The 13,639-nt window shown below is 33.7% G+C and overlaps 1 protein-coding gene across 1 annotated transcript; it reads right to left on the reverse strand.

The window, feature by feature from the left end:
* Positions 1-504: 504 nt before the first annotated feature.
* On the reverse strand, positions 505-11,043 carry LOC145724680 (2-Hydroxyacid oxidase 1-like). Its single transcript, XM_081973066.1, has 6 exons — positions 10,779-11,043; positions 10,566-10,717; positions 6,418-6,538; positions 5,741-5,875; positions 1,127-1,391; positions 505-1,068 (listed from the first exon to the last, which is right to left on the reverse strand). Exons 1-6 carry the CDS (start codon positions 10,910-10,912, stop codon positions 730-732), a joined length of 1,146 nt encoding a protein of 381 aa, XP_081829192.1. The 5' UTR covers positions 10,913-11,043; the 3' UTR covers positions 505-729.
* Positions 11,044-13,639: the final 2,596 nt, after the last annotated feature.

Raw genomic sequence — 13,639 nt, forward strand, 5'->3', positions numbered from 1 at the left:
AAAAATTCGAGTATTTCTTACAAATCCTACACTGTTTTTAGTGCTTTGAAGCTTGAAAAATTGAGTTGTAAGGCTCTTCGCAATTTTCACAAAGTTTTTGACTTATCAGGCCTGAAAGCTAATTTGTACACTTTATCCATAGTCTTGAAAATACCATTTCAAGCTTTGGCACTTTTAAATTGACTTCTAGACACATCAGTGTTTTAAATTCGAGCATTTAAAACAACTTTTTAACTTACCAGGTCTGAAAGCCAGTTTGTACACTCTATTCATAGTCTTAAAAATGCCATTTCAAGCCTCTTCACTATTAAATTGACTTCTAGACACATCAGTGTTTTAAATTCGAGCATTTGCTACAAATCTACACTGTTTTTAGTGCTTTACAGCTTGAAATCGAGTTGTAAGGCGATTTTCACAAAGTTTGTGACTCAAGACCTGAAATATGACGCATTTATTATGGAATACCCTGTATATCACTATTATAGTTTTGTTGTATGAAAATGTGTGACATTCCCAAAAAGGCATACCTATACATATTTTTTATTAATAATTAATTCTTTATCTTAAATAATTTTCTTTTAACCACTTTATAACATGTTTATCAAGGATCACTTAAAAACTATTACATCCTGTTACGAGTAGTTTGCATGCTCTTTTATAGGACTCATCATTATCTTAAATGAATGTGATATATGAACAGAAACTCATATTAAATGCTTGTATTCCATTTTACAGCTTTGAATAATACGACTTGTGTACTACCATCGACCTGTCTATCTCTTGTAAACTTGCGCATCCTAAAATTATTTTTAAATTAGGATTAATTGATAGATTATATAAAAATTTCACCTGAAATAGCTCAAAATGCTTTTTCAAGATTGTCAAAATCTTTCTCACACCTTCTTCACCTCCGCAAGCCAATCCCCATAAAGGCGCTCTTCCAATGAAAACCATCTTGGCACCCAGTCCTATAGCTTTAAATATGTCAGTACCATCAGTAACACCTCCATCCATGTAAACCTCCAATTTATTACCAACCGCTTTGGTAATTTTAGGAAGACATTCAATCTGTACGTTAAACTTTTTTTGTGTGAAAATCTGCTTGATCTCTGGATGGTATAGTTACCGATGCAGGCCATCCATCAACTTGTCTAGCTCCATGATTGGATACAAGTATGCCAGCAACGCGAGCATCTGCAGCAAAAATAGCGTCTTCCACAGTTAAAATTCCCTTTAACACTATTGGCAAACGAGTGATTGATTTCAGCCAATGAACGTCACTCCATTGTAAAGAAGGGTCCAACAAGTTGCCCAAGTTGTTTAAAGCGGAACCGGTTTCTTCTCCATGTTGATTCAAAGTGGAGGATTCAGGACCCTTAAAATTTGCTAATCTACGGTGGATACATAAATGATTTATACAGGGTGGTCCAGTTTTAATTGTCAATAATTCAACATTCGATAGCCCATCAAAAAATGACACACACGTGGTTCTAGAACACTATTTAACTAGACGGTCACGTGACAATTGTCAAAATAACTGTCATAAACCTCAGAAACACGTCTTGTTTCGAAAACTGTATTAAACTGTAATTCTTCCAAATTCTAGTAAACTTTTAACAGTTTTGGCATTAGTGACAGACATCACGTGGTTTTAGCGGATAATTTAGCTACGCAGTCACGTGATAACTGTTAAAATAACTGCCGGAAACCTCAGAAACACGTATTATATCAAATACTGCAAGAAAGCTTTTCTAAACCCTGATTTTACAACTTTTGAGCACAGTTTGACAGTTTTGACGTTAGTGACAGTTTTTACGTGGTTCTAGAACACTATTTAGCAAGACGGTCACGTGACAATTGTCAAAATAAGTGTCACAAACCTGAGAAACACCTCTGGTTTCGAAAACTGTACTAAACTGTAATTCTTCCAAATTTTAACAGTTTTGGCATTAATGACAAATATCACGTGGTTTTACAGGATACTTTAGCTACGCAGTCACGTGATAACTGTTAAAATAACTGCCGTAAATCTAAGAAACGCGTTTTATATCAAATACCCCAAGAAAGCTTTTCTAAACCCCAATTTTACTTTTGAGCACAGTTTGACAGTTTTGACGTTAGTGACAGTTGTCACGTAATTCTAGAACATTATTTAACTAGGCGGTCACGTGACAATTGTCAAAATAACTGTCACAAGCCTCAGAAACACGTCTTGTTTCGAAAACTGTAATTCTTCCAAATTCTAGTCAAATTTTAACAATTTTGGTATTAGTGACAGATATCACGTGGTTTTAGAAGATAATTTAGCAAGGCAGTCATATGACAAGTGTTAAAATAATTGTCGTAAATCCCAGAAACACGTTTTATATCAAATACTGCGAGAAAACTGTAAAAATTTGACTAGAATTTGGAAGAATTACAGTTTAATACAGTCTTCGAAACAAGACGTGTTTCTGAGTTTATGACAATTATTTTGACAATTGTCACGTGATCGTCTTGCTAAATAGTGTCCTAGAACCACGTGACAACTGTTACTAACGTCAAAACTGTCAAATTGTGCTCAAAAGTTGCAAAAATCAGGGTTTCTGAGAATTACGACGATTAAGTTATTTTAAGAGTTGTCGCAAGATAGTATTTTAATTTTTAACCCTATGTAGAGTCACGTGACCTTCCCGACTCCATTGGACGGTGGAAAACAGTCACGTGACCTCCAGAAATTGTTTGTCGCCAAAATGATCACGTGACGTACAGAGCAACATTTTGACCTTAAATAAATTCACGTAACCATTGATTTGATAATATAGTCACGTGACCTTCAGAAATCCTTTTCAAACGTAGAAACGGTCACGTGACCTTTAGAACAACATTTTGATTGTTAAATAGGCCACGTGAATGAAAAAATTGAGTTTTTCCATTAATTCGAGTCGAGATCCCATTCGACGTTTGAAAATAGTCACGCGACTTTTGTAACGGACTTTGATAATTGAAAAACAGTCACATGTGACCTAAGAAATTTCTTTTAGTCGTAAAAATGATCACGTGACCATCGGAGCAACATTTACATGTTTTTACAATTTTTTAAGTGATCAACAATCATTTTGTACCATCAAACTGTCATTTTTGCTGTTTTTTGATGGAAATCGTTTTTATACAATTTTTTAAGTGATCAACAATCATTTTGCCCCATGAAACTGTCATTTTTGCTGTTTTTCTATGAAAATCGATCTTATACAATTTTTTAAGTGATCAACTATCATTTTGCCCCATCAAACTGTCATTTTTGCTGTTTTTTGATGGAAATCGTTTTTATACAATTTTTTAAGTAATCTACAATCATTTTGTACCATCAAACTGTCATTTTTGCTGTTTTTTGATGGAAATCGTTTTTATACAATTTTTTAAAGGATCAACAATCATTTTGCACCATCAAACAGTCATTTTTGCTGTTTTTTGATGGAAATAGTTTTTTTTACAATTTTTTAAGTGATCAACAATCATTTTGCACCATCAAACTGTCATTTTTGCTGTTTTTTGATGGAAATCGTTTTTATACAATTTTTTAAAGGATCAACAATCATTTTGCACCATTAAACTGTCATTTTTGCTGTTTTTTGATGGAAATCGTTTTTATACAATTTTTTAAAGGATCAACAATCATTTTGCACCATCAAACAGTCATTTTTGCTGTTTTTTGATGGAAATAGTTTTTTTTACAATTTTTTAAGTGATCAACAATCATTTTGCACCATCAAACTGTCATTTTTGCTGTTTTTTGATGGAAATCGTTTTTATACAATTTTTTAAAGGATCAACAATCATTTTGCACCATCAAACAGTCATTTTTGCTGTTTTTTGATGGAAATAGTTTTTTTTACAATTTTTTAAGTGATCTACAATCATTTTGCACCATCAAACTTGTGCTGTTTTGTTGAGAGGCCTCAATATAGGGGGACTTATTTTCCTGCACTATTTTCTATGGTTATTCAAAATTCATCTGTGAGGTTAGAAGTTAATTTTTGACACTGAAAATAGCAGAAAAAAAACCTGAGAGTTCAAACTAAAGTTTGTTTCAAATCAATTCAAAATTTTTATACAGTGTGTCCTGAAATGGAATTGCAAAAAAGAGAAACAGCAAGTTTCAGCTTGCATGATAATAAATCCACCCTGTTTAACTATGGAGCAATTACTACTGCCTTCCTGGGTTATCGTATCTTTTCAAAATGGTTCAAAAGGATTCAAATCTGGTCATCTGAGAGGTTTACTAGTTAATTTTTGACACTGAAAATAGTCAAAGAAAAACAGGACTTTTGAACTAATTTTTTAGACTGGTAGTGTAAAACTGATCATTCAAGACTTGTGAGAGTCCAAAGAGTACTACTAGGAATAGTTTTAAAATTCGTTTTTTCACACTGCAATCTATTGTCGAGTGTCTGAAACTGGATTTCAAGCAATAAAAACAGTCCGAAAACCAAGACAACGAATTTTTTACTACTAAAAATTAGTTTTAAAGGCTTTACTAAGACTAAAGAAAGTCCAAAAGTTTATTTTCAAAACTTTCATTGGTGTACATTTCAATTTCCTGGATTAAAACAAGTCCAGAATTCAATTAAACACTGGTAACAATCCAAATTAAATTTTCGGACTAATTCAATTCTAAAAAATAGTGTTCAAGACTAATATCACAGTATTTAGTGTCCAAATTTTTTACTTTCATCAATGAATTTATTTTTTACTGTTATAAATAGTTTTAAGTCGATTTTTCAGTCTAAAAGCACTAAAAACAGTCCGAGTTTCTGAGAAATGCTCCAATTTTTTGCACTGATAAGTGTAGAAGTCAATTTAATAGTGAAAAAGCTTGAAATGACATTTCCAGGACTATGGACAGTGTACAAACTGGGCTTTCAGGCCTGATAAGTCAAAAACTTTGGGAAGATCGCGAAGAGCTTCAAAAGTTAGTATTCAAGTCAATATTCATGAATCTAATGTCAATATCCTGCATTTAAGACTAAAATAGCAAAATATGTTTTCAAATCATGAAAACTTGCTTCAAATATAAAGTTGAAGCTTCTGATGTCACTTTTGATTGGTTCAGAGTCATTTTTTGGTGTCCAAAGCAATTTTCAAAGTTTAAATGTGTAAATTTGTAGGCAAAAATTGTAGAAAAAGTAATTTTCAATTCTCTTTATCAAATTATCTGAAAACTGTGACGACTGACTCAATTTTCATCGTTTCAAAGTAAATGTACTGGTTTCTGAGACAATTTTCTCTTATTTTGTCTGGAAACTATGAAAACAGACTACAAAAACCTTTTTTTAAGCTTCTTAAGTAAATTTTCATCGTTTCCAAGATAATTTTTAAGTTGGGTTGGGTTAGTTTTGGGGTTTGAAGGTAATAATTGAATTATCTCGTAAACGAAGTTTCAAATGAGAATTTTATAAGAGATGCTTATTTTTTCAAATTGAATGAAAAATTTAAATTTTTAAAAAATATCCATTGACGTAGAAAATAAAGCGAAAAAATGAAAATCATCTTTGTGTATCTTCGCCACTAAACAGTTTCGACAAACGTCATTAACATCTATTTGTTCCAAATTTGATCAAAATTGCTCCAACGGTCTGACAGTTATGACAAGAAACCGATTTCAGAAGCATTTTTCAGGTAAATGACATAATTCATGCTATCGAATCGTTAATTATTGACATTTAAAACTGGACCACCCGGTATATAAAATAAGTTTTACCTAAGATGAGGAGGCAACTTAAATTTATTTCTAATATCCGCATTTCTAAGTCCAATGAATGGACTGTCCACTGTGAGCACCAGGGCTTTGTATCCAGCATCTTCTGCTCTTTTCACAAAATTTTTGGTAAATTCCCTAAAAAAATTTGAATTTTTTGATCAGTTTTGATCAGAACTGTCCATCTTTTTAAGAAACATCTAACTAAAGTTATTTAGGAAAAATCTTGACTAAACAATTAAAAAATAAAATGTCAAAAAGTTTTGTCAGTATAAGTTTTTTTTTTAAATGTCATTCAGCGTTAATAGTTATGACCTAAGTAACTAGTTATTTCTTTACTTATCATAATTATGTGTTTACTGATATACGTGTAACTACTAAGTAATGTAAAGTAATGTGTTAGTTATTATTAAGTAATTAAGACAATCGATTATCTGATAAACAGCTAATAACAAAAGCGACCTTCAAAAGTTTTAACAACATTACTCTTACCAGAAAAATATGATTTTTAATTTCAAAAAAAAGGCGAAGCAGAAAATAGCACTGGGTAGCAAGTAACATAAGCAGAAACACGTTATTATCCTTACTCTTTTCTGCTTTCTCCTCTACCTTCTTTTCGGAATTATAAATCACTATTTCCTATTAATAACGCGCTACAACTTTTCCCATTACTCTCTTACCGATCATTGTAGATGTACAACTGAAACCATTTTATTGCTTTAGGAGCTGCTTGTGCCACTTCTTCTATACTACTTGTAGCAATTGTGCTTAGTATGTAAATAGTGCCCATTGATTCTGCAGCTGGAAACGTATCAAATACAATTGATTAATTTAAAACAACTATATGATGAATACAATATACACTTTTTCCAAAAAACCACCACAAAAAAATTGATTTTGACAAGCAAACACATTGTATAAGGTTTGTTAGTTATTTCTTTATAAACAGCGACCATAGATCGACTAGTCAGAGCTAGAGTTAAAATTTGCTGGATAATCTGGAACAGCACACATTTCAGTTATAAACAGTATCAGAAGAACCACAACCAATGTGAAAATCTCCATAAACCCTAAACTATCACCTGAAACACATAAATATACCAAAACACAAAATACGAATATGATAAAGAAATGTATAGCACAAAACTCAAACATGAAAATTTCTGGAAAGAATAACGCCAGAAGCAAATACAAAATTTAGTAACTTTCTGAGGACAAACAACAGAATCAATGCTGATGATAATTGAGAAATTCTATACAACGCTATACAGTTGGCTGGAAGCAACAGTTGTCAACAATCTAAACCTCCAGTCATTTACGTGAATTCTGAAGCTTTTTAAGCTTCTGGACTAGATGAAGAAAATTTGAAAGCTTTTAGACTGCTTTAGAAGCAGTTTGGAGTTTCTGTAGTATTTTGAAAACTTTTTGGACTATTGTAGGAGCATTTGGAAGGTTTCTTCTCTTTGGAATTGAAGGTTTTGGACTGCTTTTAAAGCATTTGAAAACTTAAGGACGGTTCTAGAAACTTATGGAAGCTTGAAAGAATACGGAAGCTTTTAGACTGCTTTGAAATGTTTTAAGAGCTTCCAGACTATATTATTTGAAAGCCTTTAAAGTGTTCTAAAAGCTTTTGTAAGCTTCTAGACTATTTTGAAAGACTTCCGACTGCTTTAGAAGCATTTTGGAGTTTTTGTAGTGTTTTGAAATCTTTTTAGACTACTATAAAAGCATATTGAAGGTTCTGGACTGCTTTTAAGACATTTAAAACCTTGTAGGCGGTTCTAGAATCTTTTAAACTGTTTTAAAAGCATATGGAAACTTCTAGACTGTCTTGAAATGTTTCGAGAGCTTCTAGACTAGATGAAGAGCATTTGGAACCTTTTAGAGTGCTATAAAAGCTTTTGGAAGGCTTTCGACTGCTTTAGAAGCATTTTGGAGTTTCTGTAGTATTTTGAAATCTTTTTAACTATTGTAGGAGCATTTGGAAGATTTCTTTAAAAAGCATTGTAGGTTTTGTACAGCTTTTAAAGCATTTGAAAACTTAAGGACGATTCTAGAAACTTATGGAAACTTGGAAGAATACGGAAGCTTTTTGACTGCTTTGAAATTTTTTAAGAGCTTCCAGACTAGATTATTTGGAAGCCTTTAGAGTGTTCTAAAAGCTTTTGGAAGCTTCTAGACTATTTTGAAAGACTTCCGACTGCTTTAGAAGCATTTTGGAGTTTTTGTAGTGTTTTGAAATCTTTTTAGACTACTATAAAAGCATATTGAAGGTTCTGGACTGCTTTTAAGACATTTAAAACCTTGTAGGCGGTTCTAGAATCTTTTAAACTGTTTTAAAAGCATATGGAAACTTCTAGACTGTCTTGAAATGTTTTGAGAGCTTCTAGACTAGATGAAGAGCATTTGGAACTTCCTAAATGCTCTAAAAGCTTTTGGAAGGCTTTCGACTGCTTTAGAAGCATTTTGGAGTTTCTGTAGTATTTTGAAAATCTTTTTAGACTACTGTAGGAGCATTTGGGAGGTTACTTTAAAAAGCATTGAAGGTTTGGGACTGCTTTTAAAGCATTTGAAAATTGATGGACGATTCTAGAAATGTATGGAAGCTTGGAAGCATACGGAAGCTTTTAGACTGCCTTGAAATTTTTTGAGAGCTTCCAGACTAGTTGAAAATCATTTGGAAGCCTTTATAGAGTGTTTTGGAAGCTTCTAGACTGTTTTCGAAGGCTTTAGACTGCTTGAGAAGCATTCTGGAGTTTCTGTAGTGTTTTGAAATCTTTTCAGACTACTTTAGAAGCATATTGAATGTTCTGGACTGCTTTTAAGACATTTAAAACCTTATAGACGGTTCTAGAATCTTTGAAACTGCTTTAAAAGCATATGGAAACTTCTAGACTGTCTTGAAATGTTTTGAGAGCTTCTAGACTAGATGAAGAGCATTTGGAACTTCCTAAATGCTCTAAAAGCTTTTGGAACGCTTTCGACTGCTTTAGAAGCATTTTGGAGTTTGTGTAGTATTTTGAAAATCTTTTTAGACTACTGTAGGAGCATTTGGAAGGTTCCTTTAAACAGCATTGAAGGTTTTGGACTGCTTTTAAAGCATTTGAAAACTGATGGACGATTCTAGAAATGTATGGAAGCTTGGAAGCATACGGAAGCTTTTAGACTGCCTTGAAATTTTTTGAGAGCTTCCAGACTAGTTGAAAATCATTTGGAAGCCTTTATAGAGTGTTTTCGAAGGCTTTAGACTGCTTGAGAAGCATTCGGGAGTTTCTGTAGCATTTTGAAATCTTTTTAGACTACTTTAGAAGCATATTGAAGATTCTGGACTGCTTTTAAGACATTTGAAACCTTGTAGACGGTTCTAGCATCTTTTAGAAGCTTTTAAACTGTTTTAAAACCATATGGAAACTTCTAAACTGTCTTAAAATGTTTTTAGAGCTTCTAGACTAGATGAAGAGCATTTGGAAGCTTGGAGACAGCTCTAAAAGCTTTTGGAAGGCTTTCGAGTGCTTTAGAATCATTTTGGACTTTCTGTAGTATTTTAAAATCTTTTTAGACTATTACAGGAGCATTTGGAAGGTTTCTTTAAAAAGCATTGAAGGTTTTGGACCGCGTTCTAGAAATTTTTGGAAGCTGTCATGCTGTTTTGTAAGATTTTGTAAGGCATTTTGGATTTCTATAATGTTTTAGAATGTTTTTACAATTTTTTAGACTACTTCATGAGCAATTGGAAATTTTTTGGTTATTAGTTTAAGATTGTAAAAATAGCACCAAATAAGCACAAAAAGAAGAAAAAAGCGTGCGTTTTTCCATAAGTCGTTAACATTAGATTGCTAAAAATCCGGGCTCTGCTTGTCATAAGACACCTGGAGAAGACAGATTAACAACAGAAATGCCTTAAACATGGCGGTGAACTCTTGTTGAGGAGAGATTATCGACAACTTTAAGATGATTCGTTTATTCATAGAAAAGAGCACTGAATACAAGTTTCCCTTATACGTAGTCTTTGTGGACTACGTAGCCTTTGACTCTATAGAGCTGCATGAGATGCCTTACATAATGCTAGCTAGGATAGACTATAGATACTCTGGTATAATATCATTCATATACCAAACAGCTACAATGAGTGTCAAGTTGGATGAAATCAAAATAAAAGAGAAGTCAGACAGGAAGATACTATTTCAGCATTGGAAAACGGTTTTAGGATGCTAAATTGAAAAAAGAAAGGTATTTGGGTGGACGAGAAGATACTCATCCATATGCGCTTTGCCAATGACGTTGTCATCTTTGCTTCAACGTCAGAAGGAACTTCACAAGACAACAATTTTAACCGAAGTGGAAGAACTATATACTACTATAAGTATATATTTGGGTAATGCCATATAAGACTCATCAAAAAGCTGAAATTTTGAAAAGGTTCAAACTTAGTTGGGCAGCTTTGGGTAGGCATATGTTCAAAGGTCAAACTGCCTAAAAAGAAATGTTTTCCATAAATGCGTTTTGCCTGTCTGTCTGCCAGCCTTTGAGACTGCATTAGAAACGCATATACCCGACGACAAATGAAAGTAACTGACATTTTCGAGAAAATATCTAGTTCTAAATGGTTTTGGGCCGAACACCTAGATGTAGACAATAAGATAAGAGATAAGCAAAAAATACTATTAAGCTTAAGACAAATACTAACAAAACGATCTCCCAAGAGATGGCCAATGACATAAAAACCATAGGTGGTAAAAAATGGATGGGACGGCTGAGGAAGAGGAAGAAAACGTGGAGAAAAAGTATACTAGACTGCTTGGACAGAACATTTTAAAAACGTACATACCTCGTACATTGGCACATTCTCCTTCTGGATGAGCCATCCGTTGCATAGCACTCGGTGATATACCAACTGGAATACAAACTTTTTCGCCCAGAATAATGGTGCCTAAAGTTCGATTAGACACGTCTCGTAAACATTTTGGACGAATTTTCAGTCTACAAATTGAAATAAACCATCAAATAAATTATAATAATCATTCTGAAATGTAGTTTTCACCTGGAAAAAGCTCTTCTGTTATTCCCCAAAGTCTCTTGTTTACCTGCGCCACTTCTGAAGTAATCTAGAACATCTCTGGGAAGAATGCTATAAGCACGATCTTCAAAGTCTTGTACGCAGACCAGTTCGTTCATTTTGACAATAAACTTAATTGCAGGTCATTCACAAGTAGCAACTTTCTTCCGAGTTGGTTTATGAGTTTTTAGCTCGGTTTACTTATACTTACTGCAAAAAGTTTATTAGCATGTAAGTATACCATTTTACGCACTAGTTTACCAGTAAAGACTACGTCAATAATACAACACTTGAGTATAATAATAGCTCTTAGTAGAGCAATAATTCTTCTTAATAAAAAGTAGTAATATATATTTTCTTTGACTTTAATAATATATTATATTATAAATTATTTTTTTCCGAATTATCAAATGATAAGAAAATATTGAAATAGTATGTATATTTGAACGACAAGGTTAAATATTAGCAAACAGTCTAATTTTTCTACAACTGGTTCAAATAGAGTTTCTTATAGCAATGATTTTTTTTCCAAACGTTAGTTTTGTCAGGAAACCTCAGTTTATATACGTCTATAGTATGGTGCACACTAGAAATTGAATTTTAATACCGGGCAACGTTATAGGCAACCAAAGTAACTATTTTGTACTTCCAGGCAAAAAAGACCACTTTTAATGACTGGAATGAGGGTACATTCATTACACTACAATTTAATCATTTTCGTCAACAACTGCAGCTTTTGGAAAATGGCAGACGTGTTATTGTTTCTAAAACCAGGAAAAGACTAGGCAATTTCTCCAAGACTACACCCTAATCAGTTTACTTCCAAGCATAGGGAAATTAGCAAAAGCAGTCATCCTGAAGAACCTCAAAGAGACAGAAGAAGAACTGCACATCATCTGAGATGAGCAGTTTGGATTCGGACAAAAACACTCGACAGAACATCAGATCCTCCGTATGGTAGAGTTGATCAGAAGCGGATTCAATTGTCGTCGGATTCCAATCAGACAATTCAGAGTAAAGACAGAAGGTGTCTACTCAACCTACAGGTAGATGGGGTATCGCAAGAGGCAGTCCTCTCACCGTACATCAGGATGAAACAATGACATTATACGCAGATGACACCGCGTTACTGGCCAAATCCAGAAACATCAGGCTACTCACCCAAAGACTCCAAGGCGAAGTGGAGACACTGGAAAAATCGTACTCAAAATTGAAAATCCAGCTGAACGCTTAGAAGATATGACAGGACAGGAGACGCCGTTGCAACTCTGGTAACTTTCCGAATGGAAGTCCACTTCCACTTATCTGATGCCGTTTCACAGTCATTAATAAGGGCGTAACGTCTAAATAAACTTACAGATATAACAGATAATAACAAATACAGTTGAAAGTATACGGCCCATGCCCAATGGACACGAAGGAATACAAATATGGGCCGCCACCACAGGAATATAGTATAGAATAATATAGAAGCTGTAATGAACGAAAGAAAAGTCCCTACTAATGGCGGGGAGATATATTTCACTGACTGCTGGATAGCTTGTCACGTTTGCTCAGAATTTGAAAATTCAGAGAAAATGTGACAAACTCTTAAAAGTGATTGATGCCAAAGAGGAAGTAATTCAACAAAGTACCAACGTTGTGAAAAACAAACACTGACAAAACTTGGAATGCAGTAAAGAAAAGAAATATACGCAGAAGAACAGGCATATGCAAAAACAAACCGATGATCGAATACCAAAAACTGAGGGGCATTCAACCATCCAAAAACATGGAAAATGGAAGATCTGAATGGTAAAACTATTACTGAAATAGAGAGAGTTCTTGAGGTATGGCAGTTATATTGCAGAAAGCTACACTAGAATCAAGACCCTGAAAAGGAAAACGAATTACTATCCATGAATGAGGTGGAACAAGAGCCTTTTGGAGGGATAAAGTAGAGCAAGTTATTCATTATTTGAAAAACAATAAAAGCACAGGCGGGGACAATATAAGCGCAAAAATGTAACAACTAAGTGAAGTAGGAATCACAATTGTGTGGAAGATATGCAACAACATATGGAAAACTGGACAATGGCCAAAGGATTGGTGCACAACAATCAATGTAACAATTTCACCATTGCATTCATCTCACATCCAAGCAAAGTTATGCTCAGAGTTCTCCTTCAACGCCTCCGAAGCTTTTTGGATTCTCAGATCCTACAGGAGTGGCAAGGGCATAAGAGAACAAATCTCTAATGTTCGACAAATTATCGAAAAGGCAAGAGAATTTGCTCATGATCATATCTCTGTTTTCTAGACAGCAAAGCGTTTGGCTGTGTTAGCTGGCTAAAGTTTTGAAAAGCTCTCTTAGAGATGGGAACTCCTCAACATCTGATGCTCCTATTAAAACATCTATATGAAAACAGCAGTGCAACAGTCAGACTGGAAGACAAAACCTTCCCAATCCCTTATCTCCCTTGCTTTGGACGGTTGGATGGATGGCAGAAGGATAAATAATAATAAATGTATTTATTTAGCACCGGGCTATTACAGGCAAACAGCATATTACATATTACACTATACATTAAATACATACTAGATTACACATAAATTATCACGAAGTTATCTAACAATATATTAATTTTGTGCTTTACTAATTAAATAATTATCTAATCGAGATTTAAACTCACACAAATTATTTGACATTTTAACAACATTTGGTAGGGAGTTGAACATTTGTAGGCCCTCACAGAACAGTGATTTCTGCAGCAAGGTTGTTCGCACAGTTTCAATATTGTAATTCATCCCTGATCTTATATTGTAATTATAAAATTCTGATCTATTCTCCAGAAACTTTCCCAAGT

This window comes from Ips typographus, linkage group LG2 (assembly GCF_016097725.1).
Source record: "Ips typographus isolate SLU linkage group LG2, UJ_Ityp_2.0, whole genome shotgun sequence".
In the NCBI taxonomy this organism is placed as follows: domain Eukaryota; kingdom Metazoa; phylum Arthropoda; class Insecta; order Coleoptera; family Curculionidae; genus Ips; species Ips typographus.

Bases quoted from the DNA above. Each gene is read 5' to 3' on its own strand.
- LOC145724680 (XM_081973066.1), bottom strand. From the start codon at position 10,912: ATGAACGAACTGGTCTGCGTACAAGACTTTGAAGATCGTGCTTATAGC. The intron at 10,718-10,778 runs GTGAAAACTACA...TTCAATTTGTAG, and splicing joins AACAGAAGAGCTTTTTCCAG to ACTGAAAATTCGTCCAAAAT. The intron at 1,069-1,126 runs GTAACTATACCA...TTTAACGTACAG, and splicing joins TTGATGGATGGCCTGCATCG to ATTGAATGTCTTCCTAAAAT.